General features: G+C 46.7%; 3 protein-coding genes and 1 pseudogene across 3 annotated transcripts; 2 read left to right on the top strand and 2 right to left on the bottom strand.

The window, feature by feature from the left end:
• Positions 1-761: 761 nt before the first annotated feature.
• On the bottom strand, positions 762-3,666 carry LOC112895209 (keratin-associated protein 21-1-like). Its single transcript, XM_025963139.1, has 3 exons — positions 3,376-3,666; positions 1,491-1,665; positions 762-1,201 (listed from the first exon to the last, which is right to left on the bottom strand). The coding sequence occupies exons 1-3, from the start codon at positions 3,506-3,508 to the stop codon at positions 1,105-1,107; spliced, it is 405 nt and encodes a 134-aa protein (XP_025818924.1). The 5' UTR covers positions 3,509-3,666; the 3' UTR covers positions 762-1,104.
• Positions 3,667-5,401: 1,735 nt separating this feature from the next.
• On the bottom strand, positions 5,402-10,463 carry LOC112895207 (CLP protease regulatory subunit CLPX1, mitochondrial-like). The gene is made up of 15 exons (XM_025963134.1): positions 9,709-10,463; positions 8,892-8,953; positions 8,607-8,707; positions 8,391-8,470; positions 8,019-8,069; positions 7,807-7,881; positions 7,658-7,735; positions 7,445-7,501; positions 7,041-7,111; positions 6,859-6,958; positions 6,647-6,751; positions 6,445-6,507; positions 6,238-6,360; positions 6,009-6,167; positions 5,402-5,813 (listed from the first exon to the last, which is right to left on the bottom strand). The coding sequence occupies exons 1-15, from the start codon at positions 10,375-10,377 to the stop codon at positions 5,745-5,747; spliced, it is 1,863 nt and encodes a 620-aa protein (XP_025818919.1). The 5' UTR covers positions 10,378-10,463; the 3' UTR covers positions 5,402-5,744.
• Positions 10,464-12,936: 2,473 nt separating this feature from the next.
• Positions 12,937-17,494, top strand: LOC112895438 (annotated as a pseudogene).
• Positions 17,495-20,508: 3,014 nt separating this feature from the next.
• On the top strand, positions 20,509-25,328 carry LOC112893054 (protein root UVB sensitive 6-like). The gene is made up of 14 exons (XM_025960207.1): positions 20,509-20,998; positions 21,688-21,786; positions 21,876-21,989; positions 22,246-22,317; positions 22,408-22,518; positions 22,615-22,734; positions 22,910-23,011; positions 23,107-23,179; positions 23,658-23,738; positions 23,859-23,923; positions 24,046-24,147; positions 24,234-24,428; positions 24,530-24,811; positions 24,906-25,328. Exons 1-13 carry the CDS (start codon positions 20,681-20,683, stop codon positions 24,596-24,598), a joined length of 1,521 nt encoding a protein of 506 aa, XP_025815992.1. The 5' UTR covers positions 20,509-20,680; the 3' UTR covers positions 24,599-24,811; positions 24,906-25,328.
• The last annotated feature ends 736 nt before the right edge of the window (positions 25,329-26,064 follow it).

Raw genomic sequence — 26,064 nt, 5'->3', positions numbered from 1 at the left:
CAGCAGCAGCAGAAAGGCGCTCTCATCTCAATCATTCGCACGGGCGTTTTCACGATCTTGCCAGGGCAGCAGCTCGGCTGCGGCGTAAAACTAAAAACGTCATGGGATCTTTCGCTGGATTACTTGTCCTGCCACCTTTTCCCTGTGGTCCCATTTTGGTTTCATTTTGCAAATTCCGTCCCTTTTGTAGGCCAAAACATTGTCAAATTTGCTGCGAATTCCGTCCGTGCAGAGCTGCTCCAGTTACTCTGGTGATGATTCCGATCGTGCCGGTATTGAAATCGACATGCCTTCTGGGATTTAAGGAGAGCTTGGTTTAGTGCTTGAGCGGCAGCAGGGGACAAACGGGGAACGAAAATTCAGATGCCTGACGAATGGACTGCGACTCCAAGGAGAACTCTCCCAGTCTAGCTATTCACCTCGGGTAGCATGGAAGAAGAAGAAGATTTCCCCGTCATCTTATGCGACAAGTTGAAAAGGACGTGTGCGTTAGCATGACACTATTCAATTGCAGCCTCTCCCACGGAGCAGGAACAATCGATTAGAAACTCCAAACACAAGCATCATCTCGCTGTCGCGTGACGTCGGAATCGCTTGGACCTTGCACCCTAGAGGAACGGCGACCGTCTCGAGCGGTGACGCCGGGGAACCAGGATCTCCTTCAGCAAGGCCGCGAGATTATAGCAGAGGGAAGAAACAGCATGGTTGAGCTGACAAGATGGAAAACCAGTGGCTGCTTCGGTCAACACATGGCGCAGATAAAAAAAAAATACACGCCCTGCCAGGCATCTCGATACGAAAAATAGCGCTCTCCAGAAGCGCACAAGGGCGTCGACGGCGACGTCGTGGGTGATATTTCAATTCCCAGGCGGCCGTCGCCGTCACATGGTGTCGCATCCCAGCACATGGCTGAAAAAGTAGTCGATCCTGAGCATCAAACAGGCCGGGAGTATCGGGCAGCATATCTCATGAATCGCTGAAAATATTCGCTGCTAACAGCGAGCAAGCCAAAAAGGTCAGGTCAGTTCCCACACGGGCACGTGCAGTGTGCCTCCGGGAACTTCTGGTTCTGAATATATGCAGTTCCTATGTATGCTGCTTGCCCTACATCCGCCTCCACTTGTCGATCTCCTTTGATGTTGCTTTGATCAGCTTCCTGGTGCTCTCCATCAGTTCATCAAACATGATGTCAAACTGCTCGCTGCAAAAATATTTGACAGGTTCATGTTAAAGCAGGGGTACTGACTGTTGTAAATTACCGGTGCATACATGAAATAATAACCCACTAAGCACAGCATAATGCGTCCTCCATAGATAGTATTCTACAGATTCATCAAACCCAAACTAAAAATAGGCAACACATATTGATCTTTAACTGACTACAAACCACTCGTAAGTAAAACTCAGTGCCGAAAAACGCATATAAAAAATAGTAGGAGATGTAGTCTCTTTGCATTAGCATGGAGCAGAATAGCAGATCTGTCACTTACTCGTAAGGAAGGCTTCTGGAGTTCTGGAGTGGTCTCCTGATGTTTGAATATCTCCCGCTTTCATCATATGCAACGCCTTTTCCAAAACCATAACCAAAACCTATTCCTATTCCACATCCGGCACCAGCTCCAAATCCCAATTGTAAACCAGGGAATCCAGCTCCAATCCCTGCACCTGTTCAGAGATATGTAAAAGTGAGAAGGAACAGAGCAAGCGATTCAATAATATCAATCATCAGACAATCCAAACCAAGATGGCTTCTACTGTTCTAAAGTGAGAAGGAACCACTCAAAAAAAGTGAGAAGGAACAACACAAGATATTGCAGATCCGGTCACATCAGCCATCACGCCATCTAAACTAAGACGAGTTCTGCTGTTCCCAATCACAGCGTGCACAATGTGTTCTTGGAAATGGTACCTAACCTATTCTATGTGAAGTTCAGCCTCTGAAGGAGACCCGTATCGTGCACACAACAGAAAAATGGCAAAGACCAGAAGATGCGCAAAAAAAAAAGTTTGAGCAATAACTTATTGTACATAGCGAACAAAATCACAATGTATAACCAGAGCACAGAGTACAGACATCAATTATGATAATCAGGTAGCTCCAACAACCTCTGCAATGGAGTTCAGAACTTAAAATGATACATTATACATCAACTATGATAATCAGGTAGCTCCAATTATCTCTGCAATGGAATGCAGAACTCAAAACAATAGAATATATGTGCAGCTGCTACACAGGCTGCCCTATTCCTAACAGTGGGATACACGACTAAACACATTATGAAAACCCACGCCGATCATGAAATCACTTGATTCATCGGGAACTGGGCCTGGCTTTGTGGGGCCTGTTTTTTAGCATTGTATTATTGGAGGAAATGAGGCAGCTGTTCCTTCTCCTCAAAACAACTGTTTTGCTCAATGAGATACTGAGCCACAGTTCAGCGTCCATCCGCACCAGCAGACGGAGCAGCTCCTTTTTTTTTTCTCCCTGATGTACTTCCTAAGATCCACTGAGGGAAGCCTACTACAAGAAGACTCACATGACTATCTATTCTGTTTTTCATAACACTAGAGATGCCCTTCGCTCTTGCTTGTTTCCACAAGCCTCTGCACCTGGGCAGCAAGCTCCACGCAAGGAACCAGTATAGAAGACACGACCACAGGCGGTCCACAGAGAAACCTACCACTGCTATGGAAGAGGACACTATACCAGATAGCCATGGCCACAGCATGAGGCAGGGGCTGCAGCTCTAGTCGTGGGAACACACGGATTATACCACTTGCATCTTGCTAGCGGACTGAAGGAATGCTGCAACCCATGAAGCCATGATCAGTTGCAATCTGTCCCACCTGACGTAATTTCACTCTTCGATGATGTACAGAAAAAGATGCAGCAAAATAGCAGGGATTTCCACCGCGGCCACCATGCCACCTAATCCTATGATATGATCCTATATTATTCCTATCTACAAGGGGCGCCTTTGCCAACAATAAGCGTGGAATTCATTTCTTAAAAAAAAAGCTTGAATTTCGTCGCTCTGTGAGCCCGACGCGTTCGCCGTTTGTCAACAACTGCCTCCTGAAGTCCTGAATCCCCATTCCATATCCATCGACGGCACGGCGGAAAAAGTGATCGAGTATATCGCAAAAATTCCAAATTCACAGTGATTAAACCCCTAACAGCGAACAAAAAAATAATGGGCGGTTCTCGGATTATTAAACAAACGAACCGCGGGAGATAAGCGTGCCTATCTCTACCGTTAAAACCCTCCCTCAAGAGCACCCAGTGCGCCTGTCTGGTATGGTGCTCCGTCAACGCGTCTATGGCGGCGACACACCCAGCAGACTAGGAGTAAACTCGGACGAAGGGTCACGCACCTCCGACGAGGCCGAAGCCGACGCCCACGCCGCAGCCGGCGCCGATGCCGAAGGCGGGTCCCAGCTTGCCGAGCGCATCCGACCTCGCCACCGGGAGGCTCCACAGGGGGGCCCTCCTCCTGCCGCCCGGCATCCCTCCCCAGTCCCCACCTCGCCCCTTCGCCCTCCTGCGCAGTGCGCCCCCACCCTCCGGAACGGGAAGCAGCGGGAGGAGGAGGAGGAGGATAATCCTAGAGCTCTCGAGACGAGTGAAGAGACTCCCCCAGAGTCCCACCCAGTCCCCGCGCGTACCGGGCTTCCAGGCCCTCGGCACGGAACGAACGGCGGGAAGGGGGAGACGACAGGCCGAGAGGGCCCAGTGATGGCCGCGTAGGAAAGGCTAAGGCCCAGTTGTCACCTGCGTGTCTGGAGCCGCGTCGTACGTATCCTCTGATTGCCTCACCTCTGAATCTCTGAATGGAGAGATGGATTCGTCATCGCCAAACGTTCGTGTGTGCTATATTATCCCCCCTAAAAATCAGATAATTAACCTCACAACGTGTGGCGCTGGACAAGTCACTTGATGCATCAATGGAGACCTGTGCAAATCTGGAGGGGTAAAAAAATAAGCAGCAAAACCTTAGCTGCTGTATGTTTGATCTCATAAATCAGCTCAAAATGAACCGTTGTAGCACACATAGCTGAAAACAAATACTACCTTGGAACTACTTCATAATATCGTAGTAGGGGCACAGGGGAAATAATTACATTTTCCTGTGCTGAAAGCAGGACAGGATAAGTTTTACAACCTTCATTGTCCATCATTTGATGAACATCTAGCGACTAATACCAACTCATCAGATGTGATTCCGAGAGAACGATCAGGAACACCACCAACTCCAGGTTCTACTGCCACCACCATGGCCAGCACCAACTGTCACCGCGCGCGCTAGTGGTGCTGCTATAATTATTGTAACTTGTCAATGAGCGAGTTCGATCCCTAACAACCCAAGCAGTCTGGATTATTTGGCGTCAAAGAAAACAGTCTTAATGATCAGACGGAGCCGGCAGCGGCATACCTAGAACTGGAAGAGCCTTGGCGAAGGCAGGCTCCACGCTCTCCTCCCTTCACCGTGCGTTCCTTCTCCTCTGCCATCGTCGACCGCCCCTCGGTCACGAGATCACAAACCGGAAGGGAGAGAGGAGAACCTCCTCGGCCATGGCGTTTTCGTCCATGCTGCTGCTGCGCACGCCGTGGAGCCGTGCAGCGCCGCCTGGGCTGAATCGAGCTAGCGGCGTGGAAGTTCGTGGGTGCATGGCGGCGGCGGCGGCCGCCGCTGCCTCCTTTCTCCTAATCCGAGTGCGTGCGGATGGTTTGAGGGTGGAGCCTGGCTTGCGGGGCATGAGGCGAAGGCGGCCCAAGCACGGAGATGGGTTCGGGGATCTCGGAGGCGGAGGCGGAGGCGGCCATGGCCAGCGGCCGCCTTCTGCAGTGCGCCAATGTTTAACATTTTTCCGAAGACCCGATTATCTACGTAAAGCCCCCTGATTTGGATCGCGTTACTTACACAAAACACCCTATTTCGGATCGCGATTACTAATCGCGATCCGATTATTTACAGAAAACCCCTTAAATATTTTCAGTATGGTCCCTCCGCATGATTGTTGTTGACTGCCCCTTCCCGCGCGGCTCCGGCGACCTCCGCGCCGCGTACAGGGCTCCGCCCCTCCTCCTCCCAATCTCCGTCCCCTTCCCCGCGCGAATCTCCACTGCCGTATCCTCCTCCTCCGCCATTACCAGTCCCGCAATCGTCGTCGGGTTCTGGCGGCGGCGTCGCGGCGCGCCGGAGACGCGATGCCATCGCTAGAGGCGACTTGTGCTGCTGGGGCCAGGAACCGTGTGAGCTTTCGCTCGCCGCCATCGCCATCGCCGATGGCGCGCACCGTTCCGTTTGGGCCAGGAACCTTGCGCGCTATAGCTCACCGTCGTCGCCAATTCGCCACTAACGAAGCCGCAGGCAGTTGCTAGTATTTTTTATCATACCAGTATCAGTAAAATGCACCTTTTTTATCATATCAGTGAAATGATGATCTTTACAGCTGTGCCAACGACAATTGGGCTGCCCCGTTGGGGGCAGCAGGAAAAAAAATGGGAACAATTTACTTGGCAGGACGGTTGCTCAATCAAACGGCAACTCCTGTTTACATGGATTACAACAAATGGCGCTCTGGATCTATCGGCTCCTCGGAGCTCATCAGGAATGGAATCAAATTACAGGCGATTCGGTGAGCAAGACAGAGCTAGTGTGAGTGTTGGGTGGACATGTTCCATGATGTACGAAGTTGGTCAGAACTCAGCATGTACGCTTCCTCCCGCCTTTTTTTTTTAGTTACAAGCTAACAATTCTCGACAGCATGTACGCTTCCTCGAGCTCCCCGGCCAAACCATCGTTAGTTTCCTGCACGGGAAAACAGACGTTAGCAGAGCAAGTGAAAAGGTCTATTTTCCATCTCAGTGCTACTTTTCACTACAAGGATATAACATAATACCACAGCAAAGCAAAGATGAGCATGAGTGGAATTATATGATTTTGACCTGCCATGTCAGGAAGAAATTTTACAGTATTACTGTTTCTTGCTTGACAGCAACCTACCTGTAAATTCATCACATTAGTTCTTCTTATGTACTGATCCAATGCACCATCTCCTTGGAGAATTTTAGCCCCACAGCCCTGCCTATCAACAGAACCAATTGCCTCCTCATCAACCACAACCGCGTCTACTCGCTCATTTCCTGTTTTCTCGTCTGGGATCTGCTTAAAAGGAGATAGAATTTATGGATCAAAAATTGCATCTTGTTACAGAAAGGGTCAAGAGTCCTACCTCATACATGGCCTCCAATAGAATGGTTTCCAAGATGGCTCTTAAACCACGAGCCCCAGTATTTTTAGCTATCGCCTTCTGAGCTATCAATCTCAGTGCTCCATCAGTAAAGTGCAGCTTAACCTGATGAACCAAAAATCACAATACAAGATTAGTAATAGTTGATACAGGAAGATATGTTATGATGATAGGTTTTGGTGGGCTCACTTTGTTCAGGTTAAACATTTTCCTGTACTGTCTGGAAAGTGAATTCTTCGGTTCTGTCAGAACCTGGAAGCAGATAAAATCATTTTAATGAGTTTCACCATGCAAGAGAAATTGTGCCAATCATGTAAGAGCTTCTACTGAAGTCATTAGTTAACAGCATTGAATAAAGAAGTAGCAAAAATTCTGCATTTCCCGGAGCTACCTGAACGAGCTGACCTTCATTGAGAGCTGCCAAACTTACTAGAATGGGCAAACGTCCAATGAACTCTGGAATTAGACCGTATCTTACAAGGTCACCACTCTCAACCTGTCAATGCAAGTGGATTATCCAGTTAATGAATATGCGAGGAACAACTTTTGAGACATAAAAGACTGTTTCGTGGTATTGATTGAAAAAAATGAGAGTACTCTTACAGATTCTAACAAAGATGAAGTAACCATTGGACTGCTAGCTCCAGAACTTCTCATATTTGTACGAATGGGTGCCCCAAACCCTATAGATGAATCTTGGCGCCTGATTCATGTCAGAAGATAGGGTTCAATTTCTGTATGCAGATTCTTAGGAATAACAAATCTACACATACAATTTGCAATACCTTTCAGAAATAGTCTTTTCCAAGTCTACAAAAGCACCACCGCATATAAAAAGAATATCTGTCGTGTCTATCTGCATTATCATGAGATTCTGTTACAGGCATGTGACACTGAAAACAGTTAAGAACAAAGATGGATTTATGATGCCCATAATACCTATCCAAATACTGACAAAATGCAGAATATTTATGCCTTATGCACAGCCAGTGGGTTGCTATTATTTAGTTGTCAGGAAATGCATTTGAAGTATCCACACTTCTTTAGTTAACTATGTACTCTAGTACAGTATCCTTTTGACAGAAAACAACCATATAAAGAACTGTTTTCATTCAACTGAATCCAAATTCGACCATATGATATACAGCAATATTCATCAAGGACTGTGTAGAGTACTGGAGTACGTAACCTGTATGCTTTCACTGCGAGAATTCTTGCGCGATCCTTTCTCGGGAATACTGACAACCTGCAGTAGAAACACACGTAAGTACTCAATATAATATACACGGGTTCATTACTGAGTCTCTTGACAAGCAGTTCACAGTCAGTCAAAGATAGAACAATAAACTCCTAATTCTGAAGCCATCAAATAAAAAGGTCAGTAACATGTGTCTTCACTTACAGTTCCTTCTAGGATTTTCAACAATGCTTGTTGAACACCTTCTCCAGATACATCCCTACTGACATTTGCGCTCTCAGCCTGAAACATGGTACTGTTTATAAACCTCAAGTTAAATAAGCTACACAAAAAAAAGGTAAATGAACCAGTACCTTCTTTGTTATTTTATCTATTTCGTCTATGTACACTATTCCTTGCTGGGCAGCTTGAACATTATACTCAGCAGCCTGAATAAAATTTAGAATGCCATGAGGATTCTGGAATAATCTGATTTTCTTATTTTCCCTATTTGTGGATCTACATAAGCAGATAAAATACGATTCAAAAACTAAAGGAAAGGAATGTAATGTCCTGCCACACGTACCACTAGTAGCTTCTGCAGTATCGACTCTACATCCTCCCCTACATATCCAGCCTGCATAATGCATCAAAGTTTAGTTTTGGTTCCAAATTTGAACTCCCATTCTCAGCTACTCAATATAGACTTCAATGCAATCAAGAATCTGCACATGTACATAACAGATGAACATGATAAATGAGGAGGAAGAACAGATGGAAACCATAAATACGATACTGAAGAATTGTGTAAAATGACATCCAAAATAGTAAAAGAGCACAAATAAAGTTAGCAGCTATGCCATGTATTGAGCATTCATAAATCAGTTTAATGCATTTAAGCAGGGCACTTTCCTAGCCATTCTAAAGAAAATAGTGCTTAAATCAGTAATGAACTTGCCTGTGTTAATGATGTCGCGTCAGCTATAACGAATGGTACATTTACAATACGTGCTAATGTTTTTGCAAGCAATGTTTTTCCTGTCAGCAGATAAGATAAGAAAAAATTAACTGTCAGCTCCAACTTATATAGTAACTCCAGTTACACATGTGTAAGGCGTCCTTGGAGGTATGGAAGGTATGGAAGATGATTTTTTTAAGAAAAAAGAATATTAACCTGAGCCAGTTGGGCCCATTAGGAGTACATTGCTTTTATCTATTTCTACAATATTTTGATCATCATGTGCAGCGTCTGGAAACTCACAATTGGCAGCAGATCTGGATACAACAGCAACACATACATGTCAGGAAAAAAAAAAGCATGACATAGCAACTGCCAACTTGCATTTACATACAACCATATGAGCCGCACATTACAAATGTGTAATAAAGCTTAGTAACTTATCAATTGTAGAGATGTTAAAAAAAACTAAGGCAGGTAAGTAAAAGAGCAGAGACTAACTCTTTCTGTACATTTGCATTATATATTCTCTTGTAATGGTTGTATACAGCTACAGATAGCACCTGCGAGGAAAAAGTATTTGTGATAAGTATGTAGAAACTATTGCTTTGCACTTAGAAAAGGGTCATGGTGCCTGAACACTCATGCATTTAACTCCTTTCCATGAGCAAAAAGGATGCATAGTCACCAACCCTGCTTTTAACAAGATGTATCACCAATTACATTCTTTCAACTACACTAGCATACCAGACGTGTTTACTTCCAATAAAAGTAAAACACCGCTACCTCCTGTTAATTTAGTTCATGACTTATGTATATATACACAGAAATGTCTCACACACAAGTCATGCAATCCAACTGCATAATTTGGTCATTATTCTGCGCAGTTAGCTGCATTGATAATAATTTTGGAGCAATTACTGTATCAATAAATCCAGCTAGTCTCCATGTTAAATTCCCATAACAAAGTTTAGGAATTCCTGCAATCCGTACAAAACCACCACCCACCAAAATCCATCAATCAAGATGTGAAGCTATTATGTGACTTTAACACCGAAAACTTGAAAAAAAGGCACGATGCCAATACTAGCATGGGATGAAGAACTGTGTTGGTTGAGTTGGGTGACACTGTGATAGTGACACATTTGCAAAATTCAATCATCATTAGTTCATCAATTCAGCAATCCCCATCAGAGATTTGCCACAGCTCTATAGAAGCCTACAGCATTGTTTCAGTCACAACTGCACTAGGTCACATTAACCCGAAATTCGCACGAATTTTGAAAAACTAAGGCAGAATTGGGAACATACGGGGCACCTTTTTTGCCTTGGCCTGCCCGATGACGAACTCGTCAAGCCTCCGGCACATCTCCCGAGGCGTCGGCAACTCATCGCCCAGGCTGGCTCCACCCCACCACTCCCTCTTAGGCGAGGCGCTCGTACCCTCCCCTCCCGACGATGACTCCCCGCCGTTACCTCCGCCGCCCCCGCCCCCGCCTCCACCTCCCTCCTCCCTCTGTCTCCTCCTGTTCTGTTTCCGTCGGTGCGGATAGTGCGGCATCGGCATCGGGGGCGATTGCGGCAACGGGGGAAACTCATCCGGCGGGCGCTCCGATAACATCCTCTTGATCCGATCGGCGAACCCTCCCTTATCCGCGTCCTCTTCGTCGCCCCCGATGCCGCCGGGGATCTCGAGGAACGCGCCCCGCAGCGGTTCGATCCGGTGCGCGCGGAACAGGAACGCCGCTCGGCACGCCGGGCACACGCCCGCCCCGTCATGCTTGTGACTCTGGGCGGCATCCACGACCCCCGCGGCGGCCGGCGGTGGCGCCGGGAGCTGCTGGAGGGAGAATTGGACCGACATGTGGGCGTCGCAGCGCGGGCAATTGGCGTCGGCCCGGATCCGGCTGCCGCCGGAGCACCGCCGCACCGCCGACGCCGCGAGCGGCGCCGCTGCATCCCGGAGCTTGGTGAAGGTCCGGAACATGGCGATGTGTGTGGGGGCGGAGCCGGGGGAGGGGCGCGGGGGCCGATGCGGACGGAGGTGGAGGATGGAGGAGATAGGGAGGAAGTGGGAAGTGGGTGAAGGTTCCCGTTTTTATACGGGCGGAGGAAGTGGGAGAGTGAGATTTGATTGGGGAATCTCCGGCCGTCGGATGGGGTGACGTGGAGGAATCCGGGGGCGTCGGCTCCGGAGCTAACCGTCCTGCGGCCCGGAGCGGTTAACGGCCGGGGTTGGGGTGCGCGAGTGTCGCGGGCGGGGTTAAGGATGGATGGAGGCCGACGCGTGGGGCCACCGGCTCACGGGCGAAGATCCGCTGCCATGTGGGGCACGTGGGGCCAGCTGCGGACGAGCCTTATCTGCCAGGGATGCGAGCATGGGAGCGGGAGGGCTTGCGCTGCGTCCCCGCGAGGCTTGCGCCGCGTTATCGTCGGGATCCATCCCCCGGGGTGCGCGGGTGCCGTGCCGGAAGGAAGATGAGCCATGCTCTTTACATGCTCTCCGCTCTTGGTCTTGGCAGACGCTGTGGACCTGTGGCTTCAGCCTTCACGTCTCCTTTCAGAAGCCCTTCCATTGTTTGCGCGAGTCCTTTTCATCATGTTATAGTAGAGCGCATGTGGCGTGCAACTGGCAAGTTACCGGCGCCACAAGCAAGGAAAAGCCAGGTCGACTCTTTCAGCTGGTTCAGAAGATCGGGAAAAGGAAAGTGGTGAGTGCCACGCAGTGTATCTGGGGCCGGAAGTGGCGAGTGTGATTAATGCCTAACTACTCTCTGATGATCTTCATTCATGTGCGAGTGTCAACGTCGAAATTAAAGCAGTACGAGTAAAGCGAGGATTTCGCTTTCCGATGGAATGAGTACTGAGGAGTAGCAACCAAGAAGCATTTCATTGAATGGAGATGGTGTATATTCGTTTTTTTTTCTTTTTCTTTTTGTTATGCGTCTTGTGTTTTGACACCACGTGCACGCACGTGAGGTGAGGACTGGATCTCGATCCTCTGGGTCCAATCGCATGTTGCGAGCATTTTACTACGTATGCGCAGTGAATTTGGTTAGAAAGTGCCTGAGACAGAGAGGAACAATAGCCGTGGGACCACATGACATGCATGACACTTTTTGTTTTGTTTTGTTTGTTAGTTTGAGAGAGAGAGGGGGGAGAGAGAGGTGGGATGCTTATCTTATATGTTTAAAATATTTAGATTAGAATATACGGTTTGTGTATTTGTTTATTCGTTGATTATCTTTTATTCTTTGCTGTTAGTGTTTTATATACTTAGTAGCTGATTAGTTTTATATGTATTGCGAGATGGTTTCAGGTTGGCGAAACCAACGCGACAGCCGGTGTGCTATGTGGTTGTGAAGTTCTACTCGGTACTTACCATATTTATCGCAAGTCTGTATTTAATAAACAGTCTCCTATCCATAGTTATCTACGGTCATGACTATGCGGGCTAAAAACTTGTCGTCTCCCCATGCAGTTCGACCCGAAAGGTAAACTTTTCTACGGCAACAACGTCCTCTCAAACTGTCAAACACAGCATTAAACAAGAACTAACGAAAAGGTCTCTCCTATAGGATCCTAGGCACATAGACTTAGAACGCGCAACCAGACCAGTAGATACAGAAAAATTAAAGGGAAACTACTTTATTAAAACAAACATGCTTACAAATGGTTTTCCTTTTCGGGAACCCCAAACTCTTAAAACAAGGAAGGAAAAAAATATTACCTTACATATAGTACAACGGACTTGAAGACTATCTTAAAGGGATGGTACTAAGGATTTTATTGGTTTTAGGAACTCTCGTAGGAACTTCGTTCTTAGAGGCTCTGGCTATTTCTTCCCATACTTCTGTTGTGTGATGCATGTTCTCCTTGTATACTGTCGTGGAGAGTGCTGAGATCTTTCCTGCTCTTATCTTCTTCGTCAAGTTTATCGTTCTGAGGCATGGTGCTAATTTCCTCCGTACGGTGTTAACTTCTGCATGGCTATAACTTCGTTTGTATTTTTTTTTAGCATAAGTACCAATGTAAATTTTTTCAAGGCGCTATGACATGCTGAGTGAGTGCCTGCAAGGCTTGTTAATTTTTCTGTGGTCTTGAACGATAATCTGATATTTTTTTAGATGTCTTCTACGTCTAAAAAATTTGATAGTACCATTAAGGGAATGAGAAAGTTATTGACGAGAGAGAGAAGAGCGCGCGCACGAGAGAGGAATAGCTGCCAAAATCCAGAGATCCCTGGACCATATTGGGTTTTCCAGGGAGGATGAATTGGGGGGGGGGGTGGACTGGGCTGTTCGTTTCTCTGGGCTCTAATAAATCTAGCCCAAATATGAGTGCATTGCAGGTATATTACGCGTACTAACGTGTCGGCGTCTCAGGTCCCAACACGCTCGATGGGCCCAGAACCCACCTGTTTAAACCCTTCGTCGTCTTCTAGGTTTCCTATACAGAGTAGTATATAAAACTTGCCAAGTCGGCAAGGCCGCTCGTGTAAAAAAAAGATTGCTAAGGGCAGATCAATGTCTCGAAGTCGAACCTCTGATTCGCTCCTTCCGGACGCCGGACCCGAAACGAGTGAAGGAGAGGGCGCTTCTCGTGGATCCCCAGCTGCCGGATCCGCGAGGAGTGAAGGAAATGCCGCTCATCACGGACCTCATAGATCCGAAGAACATAGGCAGGGGAAGAGGAAGATGGAAGAAAGGGGGCAGGTTGCCCCGAGTCCAACGGAACAAGAGGAAGCAGAAGCAGTGCAGAAGAATCAGCCCGGAAAGGCGTTTGCATTAGTAGGCGAGGGTTCCAGGGCCTCAGCTGCCGCACCCCGCCTTCGATACCCGCCATGCCCGAGGACTGGCAAGCCTAAGGATATGCGGAAGTGGCACAAGGAGTGCAAGAGGATCAGCGAGATACTCGAGAAAGGTTTGCTTCTGAATTTCGAGATGCCTATTTTTTTTTCAAATTCGCTACTCATCAATCGTCTGAGATTTTGCAAATCGGTCAGTCACTTCAGCTATTAGAGGTTAGGGTTAGGAATTTGGGTGGGGGATTTACGGTTTTGGTGGTGAGGAGTACATGTGCCGGCGCCCACAATGTCAGGTTGAAGCAAGGAAATCAGTGGTGCTGCTATTTACTTGTGCGCATGTGTATGAAGTAACATTGGTTGTGCAGATGCGTGTGCCTGTGGATTTGTATTTGGGTAAAGATAATTATTATAGAACGGACCCATAAGGTTTTCCTACACGTCTTTTTTTTTCCAGATATTGATTACGACCTCCCTACCATGAGCAAGCCCAAGGACCCATTAACCACCAAAGCCGTACAGAGCTCAGGAGACAAGGCGGTGGTTCTGCGCACACAGCATTGTCATTGTGTCCTACATCATGGATGGTATGATTAAATAACAAATTTTGCAAGTTTCACTCAAAGTTCCTCCTAGCTGAACATAATAACATCATATCTGTGTTTTGAGACGGACGCAGGGAACCACAATGTAGTGGCATCATCATTAAACAATTGTCTGATGGTCCTGGGCGTCATCGTGCTATGGTTGTGACCTATTGCGGAGTTGCCTGCATGAGGGGTCGAAAACGTGATCCCTTACCCAAGGTACAAACTTTTCCTTTCAGTGCTTGCAGGCTGCATGTAGTTTTTCATTCTGCTGTGCCTATTATAAGTAGCCCCTCAACATGTATGGTTCAGCCACCTAGAGCATGCTGCATTTTGGGAAAAAGGTTTTCCTTGGATATTTTATGCTATGAAGACATAATGTGGCATCTGTCTGTGTGGCCTTCATTGTGCAAGTGTGCTTCAATCCAAATATTTTCTTGTTTCACTATTGTGTGAAGGTGCCATGGATCTTTCTTTTTTGCTCCATGTTTGGTGGTACCCTGTTCATTTCTGACTTTTCCTTCTCGCTGAGGTTGTGCTGCTTTCGATTATGCCTGCAACTGCATGCTGGCTCCCCCTTTTCTTTTACCTTAAGCAATTATTTGCACCTCAGTTATCATGATGATAACCTCCTATCGTGCTCTTAAACTCTTTTTATGGCTGTATTGTGATATTTCAACAGTATCAGGTATTGTTGCCTTTGCCACATTACAACATCATCAGTTCAGCTTGACCATAGGGTTATTATCCTGCTCTTATTTTTCTATCTGGAGTCCTTGTTAGTTTTGTGGTGCTTTTATGGCCAACTGTTATTTTCTTCCTTAATCTTGGACGAGTTGTGTGGCCATGCAATTTAACTATATATGATCAACACCCATCTTTTCAGCTACCTGTTACCTTGCCAGACAAGAAGACTGTCATGGATGCGGAGCTTATCTACTTCTATGATCGTTATAACATTGCCCTATTAGATATCTATCTAGACTTCACCTTGGAGCTCCCATCTATTGGATTTCATCCACAGTATGGTGAAGAGGTTTTTTGCTGGCCAGGGATGGAGATGCATCCTTGAGGGTTAGGCGTGGAAATATCAAATGGTTAGAAGAATCAGGTTTTTTATGGCGTGACCACTACATGTTTCTCAGTTCTGCCATCCCTGATGTAATAATTATATTTTTTTTCTTATATTTTATTGTTGTTATGATTATTTAATTCTGTGGTATTTCTCTGATGCAGGGTGGCAATGGAGGAATGGTGATTGACCATGATGGGGGGGTTCAGAGGGATGGCAGTACATTGAGCCCGGATCCTGCTGTTATATCAATTTCTATTATTGAAACATGCATTGACATGTTTATGCGCTTCAAGTAAGTCATCCTATCTATGATCCTCACGTTAGAATTTAGTTGACCTCTTTATGCTTAGTGAATTCTAGAATTGGTGTGTACTCGATGGCGGGTTTGCTGCCATCCCTTGCATGCTAGCTTGGGTGGGTTTCAGAATTAGGTGTATGAACCTGGTATGATGTGCTAACTTCTGGTAAATGATGAATTTAGTGTAAGAATAAGTGTCTTTTGAGATTTAGGTTCTCTTGGTAGCTGGTGCCTTCATGTAATGAAATCTAACATGTGGAACGATTTGTACTAGAAATCTAGAATTGAATCCGTATTCATATGACATGACTTGGAATGATGCTAGAATCTTACGATAACCTAACATATCTAGTCAATGTGCCATTTAAGACAATGATATGATCTTGTAAGGCGGTCCTGCCCTTGGCTTGGCATGAAAAAAAATGTTTGCAGTACCATTTTTTTATTGTTGCTTGACTAAAGTCAACTTATTTCAGTTCGGTTGCTCGCCCCATTCTTGGTATTGACATCAGAACAATAGCGTTGTTGGACGTCCAGCTTCTAGAGGATATCTATGGCTTTGGCATCAAAGGTGGTTTCCTTGTGGATCAGGTAAGGTTGTTGTTCAGTCTGTATATGCATTGTTGATGCTATTGTAATCCTTTTTTTGTGTGTCTTTAGTTTTGTAACCCAGTGGCTCAAGAACTTGGGACTAAACGCGGTAATGTGATTATTTCGATAAATGGGCAGGATGCTGTGAGGTTACCTGAGGTGAAAACAAACACCAGATTATCTTGATAGATAATTTCAAATTTGATGCAAATGTGGCTAAATGTAAAACATTTTTTTTGCAGCTGGAAGACTATTTTCTATCACTTGGCTTGGACTATTTGATGGACAAATCAACTCACATGAAAGAATTCAAGGTATGCCCAGGAGGAGGATTACAATATAGGACAGCCCTTTGGATCCATTACTCTGTCTAAACATTAGAAATACTTATGAGTCAGTTTGGCATCTGTTAATTGAAAATGAGGAAGAAAAGTACTAACACTTATTCTTTTGTATCAGCTTACAGTTTTTGATCTCAAAAACCGTGTGCAAAGAGATGTCACAGTCCCTGTCAGATACTATGATAAACCTGAGCGGGTATGTCCTTAACCTATTACTGTGGTTTTTCGTAAGTATTACAAAACTACATTTCTTTTATGCAAACTTCCACAAAAAGCACACTTTTTTTGAAGTACTGCACCTTTTTTGGCACAAGAATTTTCACAAAAATACATTAACATCAGGATGAAGACTTTGAGTGGATGGGCTCATATGACACCTCTTAGCGTCACAGTTTCCGGTAATAGTGCAAGCTCTACTTCCTTCTTATCTTATTTTCCCAGGGTTCTATGTTTTCTTGGCTATTAAGATTACTCTTGCCACGCTTTTGTAGCATGAAAATTGACCACCTAACGTTAGGCAAAATTAGATGAAATAAAATTACTCTGGTCACTGGGCCATGTGGCTTAGAAGTTAGGTGGTGTAAGTTGCGGAAGCAACTAAAAACTGACAAGGAAAATTGTGGAATGAGTAGTAGGAAACAAGAAACATATCCGAGCTAGCTGAGCCATCATTAGATTGAGATGATCTGACCGGTATATTCGTTTTTGTCTCTTTTATTTTTTTAAGCGGCTTGGTTTTTCTACACCACGTGCACGCACATGACGCGAGGACTTGAACTCGATCCTCTGGGTCCAATCGCGTGTGGCGAACATTTTACTACGTATGCGCAGTGAATTTGGTTAGTGTGAGGAACAATAGCGGTTGGACCACATGACATGCGTGACCATTTTTTTTAGATAGAGAGAGGAAGAGCGCGCGCACTCGGATGTCAGGATGGCGCGCGCGCGGTAGGGGCACATATTTGGTCATAATGGGCTTTCCAGGTGGGCCGAATGTGTGATTGATCTTGGTTTGTATGGGGAGCATGCGGCCCAAACGTAATCTATGTTTGAGAGGGAGGAAATTTCTTGAAGGCCCATTTGTGTTTTTTTTGGTTATTCACTTCAAAGCCTACGCTGCCGATTCTGTCCTTTTTTTCTCTCATTGCACTAAATTTTGTTCAATACCAAATTTTGTACCACTATAAATCAATGCATCATCTACCCACTCATATTTTTTATTAAATTTTTTCATGCATTTTTTGGTGTTTTTTTTTAGCGGAGCACGGGAGCGCCTCGGTCGACAGCGACGAGCGTGTGGGCAGGAGAGGGGATTTTGTGACAGCGCAGCTCGTGGCCTCATTCTTTGCACCTTCCCTACACTTGTTTCGCCCCCGGGCGGAAAATGAATGAGGTTCTTTCTACTCAACTGAGCAGAGATGCTGTGGAGGACTCGAGGCTCGTCTACGCATCTTTCGGCCCCAAAGGGAGAAGGGGTTTGTTCAAAAAAAGAAAAGGAGAAGGGGCTCGTCTACGCATCTTTCGTCTTGCCGTTGCTTTTGACGCGAAAAAGCTCCCACGTTTTGCGAAATCCTATCGTCGTCCTTTACCACCAACATTCAGAACTCGGCGGCAGAAAGATACAGAACCACTGGCGTGCATGCGATTGGATCGCTCACCGGGCCCCACCTCATCCCCTCCCGTTCCACGTCAGCGCCCCTGACTCGAGCCTCCGCTAGAAGCGATATACGGTGTGCACCATGGCGCATGGGCGCGCCACGATTAGCATCATCTTCCGTCTCGCAGCATCGGGACGTCGGGACACGCACCGCGCCCGCGCGTTTGGTCAGCTACCTCCAGGAATCTGATGGATGCCGTGCTCCACACTGCTGCTGCTGCTACCCATCAGAGTCCTCAATAATTTTCTGTTCCTGCAAAGAAGTCTTCCTCCGTAGGCAGCAGCGAGACACGCGTGAAGGGATTAGCATTAGCAGGAAGCGGGCTCTGGAAATGGCGGGAGGTGTCAAACGCTGCGCGCGCCACGGGCGTGTTTCAGGCGCACGCACGCACGCACGCAGCGCGGCGAGATTGTGCGACTGCTTCAGAGTTTCGGTTCAGATACGGGCGGCCGCGCCCGCCGGCCATGCCGTTTCCGGGCCGGCCGGCTTGATTGACTCCTTTCTTTAATTTTTGTCCCCCCCCCCCCCCCCCCCCCCGGAAGTAGAGTAATTAGTGCTAGATAAGATGCTACTCCTTGGTCACAAGTTAAAAAGTAAAAAAGAAGTAGGGTTCGTGCGACATGTTGGACCCTCCTGTTGCTTTCCGGTTGTCACGACTGATGATTATTACCGCTTCGATTGACGGCAGGATGGTGATGGGCTGCTTACATGACTGTTAAAATTGCGTTTAAGTTAAAAAAAATTGCGTTTTTGGGTCAATCGCTGAGCATCACTAAATGACAGAAGCAGAACTAAGATATGGCAATTCTTGCTAGGACCATAGTGAAGGGAGGCTCTTCTTTGTCCTTGGCATCGCGTTCATCGCTTAGCTCAAGGAACATTGGGCGAGGTGGTGGGAAAAACAGACACTTTTTGTCAGAGATGCCTAATCGAAGTTCTCATCACTGCAAAAATATAAACATTTCCAGTGTACTAGGCTGTCCAAAAAAAAAGGAGTATTCTTTCCGGGTTTTTTTGGGCGTGCAACGAGGTAGCAGTCTCCCTGTGATCCATCCAAGACGGTGGACAGAAAAGAGAACGAGTCGAGGTTCATTCTCTGCGGAGAACGAACAGGGTTTTGCTCTGATTGCTCGGGTACAACGTGACGTGTCGTCAGTCATCACCCACAGAAACAGAATTACGTAGCGTTCGTCTTCATCAAGTGAACCAGCAAGTTGGTTCCGCCGCAGAAAGTGTGCAAGCCGCGAGAAACCAGAGGGTCACGCCAAACGTGCCGGACGGTGAACCTGGAAAGAGGCTTTGACCACACCGCCACGGCTCCGCGCCGAAACCGTGCGGTACACGAACAGGTAGCCCCAACCAAATACACGACCCGGCATTCGATGTCCAAAACAGCAGAAATTTTTCGTCCAGAGTTTGTTCGACGGCGGCAGCTAATCCACCACCAAACTCCACCCGGTTATCGCCAACTTCTCGTGCGTGTCACAAGTCGATGCAGTGCGAGGCTCGAACAAGCCAACAAGTGAAACTCGAGCAACCTGGCGAGCACGAGACACGACGCGGAGAACAGGAAGCCACACGGCGCCGCCCGGAGCTTGGACGGGCGGCGCAGGGGGGAGAGGCCGATGAACAGCACCCAACTGCCAACCACGACCGGACCGCCCGGGGGCCAGGCCGAGAGCGACGGCCGTCGGCCACCGGACCAGCCCGCGCCACGGCGGCGTGCTGACGGGACGGGAGGGGAATAATAATCATCATCATCATCTGGCGCCCGACACGAGCTAGGCAGCAGCGGCGGGCATGGCGCCATTTGGGCACGTCGCGACGGGGAGCCGGCAGCGCCGCCCCGCCACGAGGCCACCTGCCCGCCCGGGGAAAACAGCGGTGCTGCGTGCCAGCCCGCCACGGAGTGCTGTTTCTGTTTACAAACGTGGGAGATCCCATGCGATTTTGCGATAACACGCGCCGATGTGACTCTGTGAGCATGTTTAACAGATTTTTTTGGCCAAAGAACTCGAGGATTCGCCCGTGTTCGGTTTTATTCACGTTCATATGAGCACAAAGTCTAGGTTGGATTTGACATGAGTACGTACAAATTACGAACGCCGATTTCGGTGACGGAGTGGGAAGGCGTGGCCGTACCGCGACGCTGCCACTCGAGACTCTCGTTTTTTTTTTTCACGGCGCTCCTCACCTCGTACTTAACGCCCAGGCAGGCAGGCAGGCAGAGGTAGCCCACAGGCGCTGGATTCCTTGGCCTGGCAGAGGAAGCGGCCACACGCCCCAAAAATATCACGGTCCATGGGCCATGGACCCCGACACGGCGACGACCCTCTCCGCCTCCCGTCGTGCTTCCACCCGCGGTCCACCTGCCGCTCGCCCACCATCCCCGTCCCCCATCTTGCTTCCTCTCTGCCTCCCGCGATGACAGGTGGGACATAGCAGCCGCGCTGCCCCACGAGCCATCGTGATGGGTAGAAATGTAGGTGAAACTGTTGCGTTTCGTCTGTCCGGTGCCCGGCGCCAAGCTGGACCACCGCACCCTCCTGCTGGAGCACGGATGACGGGTGGGCCCTCTCTGACCTGTCATAAAGTAAGGGGGGGGGCAATGAACTGTGTACATTGTTTGGTGCACGTAGTAGAGACCAAGGGAGGGAAATTATAGCGCTCGTATTATCGATGTATCGTATATACTTTCCGACTATAAAAGCATTTCTGGCTCTAGTCTCCAGCGCTCGCCTCTGCATCTTGGCGTTGCTCGCCTCGTCCGCCGGCCTTTTATAACCCTCGCCTCTCTGGCTCTCTCTCTCTCTCTAACCACTGCCAGCCACCTCGCCTCCGCGCCCCCTCGCGACCACTCGCGAAGTAATTTCCGTTCCGCCCACCTGACTACGCCGAGGCCCCGGCGTCGCCTCCGCCCGCCGGACGCGGAAGCCATGGCGCCGGCGGTGGGGATCAAGCGCCCGGCCACGCAGACCATCACGCTGCCGCCGCCGGCGGTGCGCGACGTCCTGCGGTCCACGATCCCGTCGCAGCCCGCCGAGGCGCCGGCGGCCGCGGAGAGGGCGCCGCCCGCGGCGCCCGCGGCGGCGGTGGAGGGGTTCCTGTGCCTGGAGGAGGTGGACGGGAGGCGGTGGAGCTACGTGGTGGACGGCGGCGGGGCCGTCAAGGGGAGGGGCAGGGGCGGGGCAGCGGGCCCCGCGGGGGCCTCCGTCAGGGCAGTGCCGCTGCAGTCGCCGCTTCCGCCGGCCGAGGTGAGCAGTTGGGTGGAATTGCGACTCACTGTTGGGTTCGGTGTTGGTTACAAACTTGCGGTTCATCTGAGGGCTCATTGGGGAGAACGGATTTTGGGTAATTCGATTGATTGATTGGTAGGGTGTTTTTCGGTTGGATTGATGTATACGAGGCATAGTCGCTTGTTGATTTGAGTTTTTGGGTATTGATCTAATCGGAGTAGATGTTTTTTCTCGCTCATAGGATGTACACTTCCTGATTGGAGTAACACCAGTGTTTTCGAGGTAACTTGAGCCAAAATTGGGGGAAGTTTGGTTTGATCGAGAATTCCGAGGCTGTGACTTTTTTTCGTGTTTTTAAGTCCATATGGTACCTTTATCTTACGATGGTTCTAGTTGGTTCACGTAAATTCGTAGAGAATTGGACACTTGGGTGGATTAGATGCGAGATTTATTGGTCTCACTGTGGAAAAGTCTCAGAATAGCGGGTGGATGCTGGTCTCAATCAGTTGGGAGGTTGCATCCTTATTATTATTGTCCCACCTAGGGACAATTACTTCTAGCTCACCAGCTTTGTTGATTTTGGTGCTGTGCTACCTCTCCAACTTTTGGTTCTCCATTAGTATAAGGATTTGTTAAGTGGCATTTGAAATGTTAAAGCTGATCCATTGCAACTGAAAAACTAAGTGTACCGTGGAATATGACTGCAGGAAATAATGGCATTCATAAGATCGTATGTCGTACCTGAAGGGTTTCCAGACAGTGTTACACCTTCATACGTCCCATACATGACCTGGAGGGCTTTGAAGGTATATTGCAGGATCTACGTTCACTAATCGGTCATCACCGCTACATTCAAATAAATCAGGCTAAGTTCAACTGTTTGCTCTTTATTTAGCATTTCTTTGGTGGAGCAATGGGGGTATTTACGACAAGAACCTTGCTGAGCTCTGTTGGAGTCTCTCAAAGCAAGGTTACACCAGGTGCCATTGCTATCAACTGGATCCTCAAGGTATTTTTTTTCTTTCCATTCAAGAACTCACCAAACAAGTCAGTATAATGTATCAAAATCATAATTCGTTAAAGGAGTACTGTCAATCCAGTAGCATAGCTACAATGAAAACAAGTAAAAGGAAACTACCAGTAGGTTAATGGTGCACTTCAATAATTGTTGTTGACTATTTTATTTGCACAAGATAGTAGCCATATACTCTGTTCTGTTATGTGTCTTGTAATGTAATGTAATTGTGATTTCACTTGTACGCCAGGATGGTGCTGGGCGTGTCGGTAAAATGCTTTTTGCACGTCAAGGAAAGAAGTTTGACTATGACCTAAAGCAGGTAACAAGTGTTCACTTTTGCAGAATCCACTTTACTTCCAATTTCTTGGTGTTCTATGTGCATTCTAACTGAAACAAAAATCATCTGCAGCTGCGGTTTTCTAGTGATCTCTTGCTGGAGATAGGAGCTGGTATTGAATTAACTACTGCAGCATTCCCTCAATTTTTCTTGCCTATGGCTTGCGTAGCAAATGTTGTAAAGGTCTGCCCTCACCAAGCACTAGCCATTCCATTTTGGGATTACTCTATTTCAAAAGTGTTGACGAACTGCATTTTTTTTGTTTCGCACAATATTTAGAACGTCGCTGCTGTTACATCAACCTCAACGCGCACTCCAATCTATAAGGCCTATGCAAGAGGAGAAAACATTGGCGATGTCACTGCTAAAGGCGAATCTGTCGGGAACATTGCAGATCTGGTAATTATCATATGTTGTCCTCACATCTTTCTTGTCACCCACTCACCCGGTAACAATTGTGCATGCAGCTGAAACATCCTTATAGTAATGTCCTCTTTTGCTTGCTTACGTTCATTTGTTAAGCTTGATCTAGCATAGCAGCTACACTGACTTCTCTTTGTTATTTCACCTGTAGTTGGGTACTGGTCTGAGCATCTTTATCTCAAAAAGGAATCCATCGCTGGTGACTTCGTTTGCCTTTCTGTCCTGTGGATACCTCCTGAGTTCATATCAAGAGGTTCGCTTTTCATTCTTCTAGTGTATCGCCGAGCATATTTAGAGTTTTCTGAAAGACTAAAATTTTTTAATTATAAATTGTTTGTCTGTTAACAGGTGAGATCTGTTGTGCTGAATACCCTAAACAGGGCAAGGTTTACAGTTGCAGTGGATTCATTTATTAAAACTGGTAGGTCAACACTCACAAACATATGTTTGAATTGTTCTGGGTGGTGCTAGAAATAACTGCACGGCTATCCATATTCAATTTGTTTATTGGACCATTGAAGCAGTAGTTATTATTTATAAAAATATGAAACTCAAAAGACAAATAACCTTAGCATCATATATAAACTGGGTTCAGAGAGCTAATGGATTTTAGCAGCACGTAGATTCTTTTGGGCAATGCTAAAACATCCTGGAAAGTTTGTTCTCTTAGCATGATGCTGCAATGTTTCAGATCTATAAAAGCAGCATACTGAAGATGAAATTGAAAGATTTTTAAACACACTTCTTATGTTTCATTCACATGGTTAAGTCTACTCTAAGCTGGAAGCTTGATTCTGACCTTTCTGGACACCTAGGAGTTTTAAATAGAAAAATTTGAAATCACATTCGCTTGGCTCTACTTTTTATCTAATATTCTTAATCTTTAATTTTATATGTAGGTCACATTCCCTCCTTAAAAGAAGGAAACTCACAGGAGACGATATTTAATCCACCTTGGCGGCATGAGCCAGTTGCAATAGGTTTGTGCAAGTGTTATTCAGATTATGGACCTTTTTTTTATAAGAATCAGATTTTGGTGCTTCCCTAAGAGTTAAGACACTGGGGACAATTTTTAATAGTATTTTTCAACTATATTTCAGGGTCACGATTTGGAGAAGCATTTCAAGAGCCTGCTTCATTTGTTGCCATAAGACCGCTATTTGAGGTATGCCCTTCCCTGGCCACCAGAATTGGAAACAAACATACCCCGAAAATACTGTGTTTTCGTATATATGAATATTTCCTTCAATTTTAATTCGCTCATTTGGTATGACCAACGTTTTATAGGATGAGAGATACATAGTAACATATAATCCAACAAAGGACAAAGTATATGCTTTGCTCAAGGACCAAGCAAAATCAGACGACATTATCAAAGCTGCTTTCCATGTAAGCATTTTTCTCACTGCAATGCAATAGCTATGGTTGTTTTGGTTTCTTTATCATATACTCAGACATGGTATTCTGTTTTACAGGCTCATGTGCTACTGCATTTCATAAATGCATCACATGCACGGAGGCTGAAGCAGAAGCAGAGGCAGGCAAATCCCGACCGATCAGACTATGGAAGCCTGTACTCAAGAAACATGGATTTCCTGGCACACATCGCTGAATCTTGCAAAATCGTTTCTTCATCATATGGAACATTCAAGAAGAAAGCGAGAGAACAGGTAAAAACTCCCTGTCTTTATGATAAATGCACCGCTTTCCACTATGCGCGCGAGTTAGTTCAGACAGTGACAACCAACCGCATTTTTGTTTTCTGTTTCAGGGTTGGATAATGTCCGAATCACTGCTCAACCCTGGAAAGGCTCGATTGTGTGGGGCAAAACCACTATGAGTCTACTGTCCTTCTGTTTGATATATCCAGGGGATGATACCATCTTAAGTTTGTCAGTTTGTTAGACTAACTTTGCTGACAAAGACGGGATGCTCAGCTGTTAGGAGCTGAACTAACATATGTTGGCGCCCAGCAATAGGTGTGAATCAGTGAAACCTTCAATCGCAGTTCCCAAGCTACCAAATTCCATGGCGAGCAAGAGTTACGCGATGTGTAAGTTACTGATCATTTTCTGTTTGGACCTAGGCCTCTTACACCGAACTGTCAGTCACTGATGGTTTTCTGTTTGGATTCTCGACATGAACAGGAAGAATGCCCGAACTAAGATGAATAAAACATGCAGGGGAGTGTGGTGGTGCGCTGGTTCGCGCGTGAGTGAAAGGGGTCAACGAGGGGGACTTGAAACTGCTAACTGCACAGACTAGGAGCTTGTATTTATGCTTTCCGCTGTATCATATATGGTGTAGCCATCCTGCTGTAACCTGTTTTGCGTGTTGGTCGGCTGCGGAGCTTCTTGTTTGAGTGTCCTTGCAGCTGTTTCTTTTATTTTCTTCCTCTGTTGACCTGCGGTACTGGAGAGCTGCTGCTGATCCTCTTCTAACTTAGCACCCTTAGTAAATTCCAGTTTTCTCGGTGAGTCATCAGTCATGCCGTCGACGACGGTTTCCATCTTGTACATACATGCTCGGTAATAACTTGAAGCCTTTGTGTTTCTTTTTTCTTGGAAGCCTTCTTTTTGTCGATCTGATATGGTGTCACCTTGTGGTACTGTTACTGGTTATTTCGTGTTGGACTGTTGGGTGAGCCACTGAGCTTCGTGGTACTGATTATGCCTGACATCGTGCACTCGTGCTTCTGCTTCTTTGGTACCGACGCGAGAAGGTTCGGGGCTTTAGGGCCGCCTAGAAAAAGCAGGACGGTCCTCTCGAAAACAAAGCACGACGAAATCTGCAAGCACAATAGTTCTTTTGAGTTTGGCGTTGCCTTTTTTTTAGCTGTTTTGCACCTTGCTTTTGACGACCCACACAGTACACCAATGTGGACTTCGCTGAATTCCGTCACACGTGGAAAGAAATTCGACCGCTTTTACATGGCGTAATCATATGTTGACTATTCCTAGTCCAATCATATATATCTAGGACCTGACATTATTCTTCAGAAACTACGGTATTCAACTGAGCGACATAAAAATTTTAGCAAACCATGTGCTGAAAATGGGCTGATACTTCGAGGAACACCCAGGCAAGTCCAAGTTTATTTTTGAACGAACGAAGGAAAGAATGAAGACAAATCCAAATATATATCTACAATAAAATTAAACTTACTGTACAAAACTACTATAATTATGTAAACCACCCTGTCTAAGTACTCCCTCCGTCCCTAAAATAATGCAACTCTCGTTTTCTAAGGAGTCAAATAATTTTAAATTTAACCAAATTATACAAAATAGTATTAATATTTATATT

The sequence above is a fragment of the Panicum hallii genome, chromosome 5 (assembly GCF_002211085.1).
Source record: "Panicum hallii strain FIL2 chromosome 5, PHallii_v3.1, whole genome shotgun sequence".
NCBI classification, from domain to species: Eukaryota; Viridiplantae; Streptophyta; class Magnoliopsida; order Poales; family Poaceae; genus Panicum; species Panicum hallii.
Note: the sequence above shows the minus strand (reverse complement) of the source record. Positions and strands in the feature narration are given on the sequence as shown.